The sequence below is a fragment of the Brassica napus genome, chromosome A6 (assembly GCF_020379485.1).
Source record: "Brassica napus cultivar Da-Ae chromosome A6, Da-Ae, whole genome shotgun sequence".
Taxonomy (NCBI): Eukaryota; Viridiplantae; Streptophyta; class Magnoliopsida; order Brassicales; family Brassicaceae; genus Brassica; species Brassica napus.
In genome coordinates this window covers 18,377,879-18,381,565 of record NC_063439.1, presented here as the reverse complement: position 1 = coordinate 18,381,565, position 3,687 = coordinate 18,377,879, and the positions used below count along the sequence as shown (strand labels likewise).

At 30.6% G+C, this 3,687-nt stretch overlaps 1 protein-coding gene across 1 annotated transcript; it reads right to left on the bottom strand.

Moving 5' to 3' along the window:
• Nucleotides 1–731: 731 nt before the first annotated feature.
• Nucleotides 732–3,361, bottom strand: LOC125609975. The gene is made up of 2 exons (XM_048781610.1): nt 3,348–3,361; nt 732–1,347 (listed from the first exon to the last, which is right to left on the bottom strand). Exons 1-2 carry the CDS (start codon nt 3,359–3,361, stop codon nt 732–734), a joined length of 630 nt encoding a protein of 209 aa, XP_048637567.1.
• Nucleotides 3,362–3,687: the final 326 nt, after the last annotated feature.

Here is a 3,687-nt window from a genome sequence, read left to right as displayed (position 1 = left end):
TATATTAGATAACATTTACTTTTCCGATTCAACTAAAATATTTTTGTTACACAGATTAAAATTTTAATTAATTTTGTTATTTCATGTAGTTTGACTCCTGTTTTAGATTCGTAAATATATTTTAGTAAAATTATGTATATTTTAAAATATGTTGTTTTGAAAATCAAATAGTTAAGTACACTAAAGTGTTGATGGATTCAAAGTCACATAAATAAATATAAAAATTATAGTCTTTGACACTTAATTCATATATATATAAATATATATAGAAGTTATACAAAATACTTAATTGTAATAGTTGGTTAACATATTTATAATATTATTTTAGAATTTCATATTTATTTGGTAAGATAGTGAGTAGTTCCATAATTTATATGTACAAAATATTTTATAAATAAAATATATGATTTTTTATTTTATTTTTGACTTTGTATAAAAAATTTAGATTGGTCAAGTTACTCAATTTTATGGGTATATTGTGTTACATATATTCCGTCAAATTCAAGTATAACTATTTCTAATCTAATTCAACCAAATTGTATTAACTGTATTCATTATATTAGTTTAGTTTTTAATATTAGATGTGTAAATATATTTTTGATTTCTTAGTAAGTTCATACCCAAAAGCAACAGCTGTCTAAAGTCGAAACAGTTAAAATAAAACTTGAAGAAACCCAAAAGTAACAACTGTTCAAAGACGGAAACAGAGTTGAGACAGCTAATATAGAACTTCAAGAAGATACATTTGTCTCCTCGTCGAGAGGGTGGTCAACAGAGTTTGCAAGGGTATCCTCTCTCTGCGGCTTCTCACAGTCAAGATGTTTTTCAAATAGCCTTGTAAGTTCAAAGGCTGAACTATCATCAGGAACAAGCCAACCAGGTTCAGTTTTGGATAAGAGAACACCAACACCGTTGAAATACATGCTTTGGAAACAATCAACAGCCTCTTTTTCCATGTGTTTTGAGAGTACAATAACATTTGGTTTAGGAAATACCACAGGCAAACAAATAATGTCCACTAACATCCAAGTCATTCTCGCAATGTCATCCCCCTCGGGTAAGAAATCGACAAAGATTTTGGCATCCTTAAATTTACGTTCCTGTTCATCCGAAAACCTATTCTTGTAAACGTAAGCCACAATAGACACCTCCGGACAGCCCAAATCATGAAGAATCGATTCTATACGCATACGAAGAGAATCAAGATCGACATCCTTAGGAACCGGGTAATCCGCCACATCCCAATAGACGACTGTCTTACCGTTTTTGTTTATCACCAAAGGTGTAGGAATGTTCTCGTAGTCGTCGTCCAGGATAAGATTTGGATCTCCTCGGGCAACCCCTCTTCTGACATTTTGTTAGTTTAGGGTTGATTTCTTAGTAAGTTTGTATATTTTAATTTGCAAAACAAAAAAAATTTAAAAATAAAGAGATGATAGGTACAAAGTTGCATAAAAATATAACCGATAAATTTTAAAAGGGAGGATTAATTATTTACTTTAATATCAAGCTTATTTTTCAAAGCTTTTCGTTTTTTATGAAATCACATTATATATATTAAATATTTTCGTTTTAAGTTTTATAAATATTTTCTTTATCATATATGTTATTTGAAAAATATAAAAAGGAAACTAAATAAAAAAAAGATTAAACTAAATTTTATTCATTAAATATATCTTAGTTTCTGTTATTTAAATTATTTTGTAATAAAATGAGAAATAGTTTGATTTAAATAAAATGCTTAAATTTTAAAATATGTATTATGTTGTTTAAAATTATCTTTTTAAAGGGGAGATAATTTCTTTACTTTAAAATCATGATTTTTGTGAACTTTCCTTATTATGAATTACACTATATATAAAAGATATTTTCGCTTTTAAAATTTTAAAAAAAAATTATTATATAGGTTATTTGAAAAAAATAAAGAAAAAGGAAACCTAAATAAAAAAGAAAAAAATAAATAATATAAAATAAATATTTAATAGTAATAATTAGATATATCTAATTCATTAAGGGTATCATCGTAATCAACCACCGTGAGAATTAACGTGAGTGCGACACATAGGAAACTTACTTCTCAAATAATATTATAGAGATATCTATTGATTTTCTATCAAAATATTAAAACCAAACCAATTTTTTTTCCTTAACCAAACCAATTTATATGTTTAGTTTAGGTATTGTAACATATGTTATTCAAATTTATATGTGATATTTTATTTTATTAATAGATTTTGAGAAATTTAAAATATATAATGAATTATAAAAATTTAAAAATCATTTAAATAGATTATCCAAACCCGAATCGAACTCGCAAATATCTGAACCGAATCCGAACTGAAATTTAGAAATACCCGAATGAGGCTAAAATCTTTGATTCCGAAAACTCGAAACTCAAATAGATCCAAACCGAACCCGAATGGGTACCTGAACGCGCACCCTTAAAATGGGCAAAACATTCCTCAAATAATAGTATAAAAAAGTAGATATATAGATAATTGTGAATCAAATTTTACAACAGTAATAAATTTCAACGCGTTGATAGGAAACAACCTAGTCCTCATTAAAAAAAAAGAAGTAAGTCGTAATAAACAACCTAGTAGGTCGTTTGTTTCGTATTAACTTTTCTTTTGTCTGTGATTCACAAAATATAGCATAGACAATCATGCCGCAGAGAGAGGAATAGAAACCAGAAGTCTTTACGACAAATCATCAAGGTGGAGAAAAGTTACCATAGTCAATCAATGTCCCTTTTGATCTTATGGTCGAGATACTCTCGAGACTACCTGTGAAAACACTTGCGAGGTTCCGATATGTATCTAAACTATGGTTATCTAGTATCATTACCGAGTCGATCAAAACTAGGTCTTTGGCTCATCCACGCCAGCTTGTCGTTTTCTACCAATCTTCATCATATATCTCCTCGAATACTTATCCTCTTAACACTAACACAAGATTCGTAGACAGAGATAGTTGTCGTACACTATTACAACGCAGCTACTCCATCTATGGATATGTCCGAGGGTTAATATGTTATTTCACAAATTCTAATCTGTATGCGATATACAACCCTACCACGAGACAAAACGTTTTGTTGCCCCTGGTCGGATACTCTAAAGAAAACAAAGCCTTAGACGATGAATTTTCTTCGTTAGATCCAGCTGGGAAATGTTACTTTGTCCCGGACGAATACCATCATGGATTCTTTGGATATGATTCAGTTAAGAATCTGTAACGCCCGCCCGTCCACGGCTAATGAACCATCCACATCCGCTCACTCAATCCGTGGGCTCCATCCTATCACAATGCGTTAATTTTTCGAATGCCCGAAAGTCTTGTTTACTAACCCTGCAATCACCATCTGACCTTTTCTCGTGCTTTAGCCTTACTCACATGGTATCACGAATCACTTCCCGATAGGTCTCACATCTTTCCACTATTTCAGTCCAAGCACGCTTAACTCTGAAGTTCTAAATGGATGTGTGACGGAAAGTGTAAGTCAACTTTGATGACATAGATAGCCAAATCAATTCTCTTAACCTTTTTTCATATGTCACAACTCGGGATGTTACAAAATCAATACAAAGTCTTGTGCTTTGTTGAAGGGGAAAGAATTTGCGATTATTCTTGTAAGGTTATAACATTTGGAGGTGGTCGGTCTAAGTATAAAAGACTGGAGAAAGATTG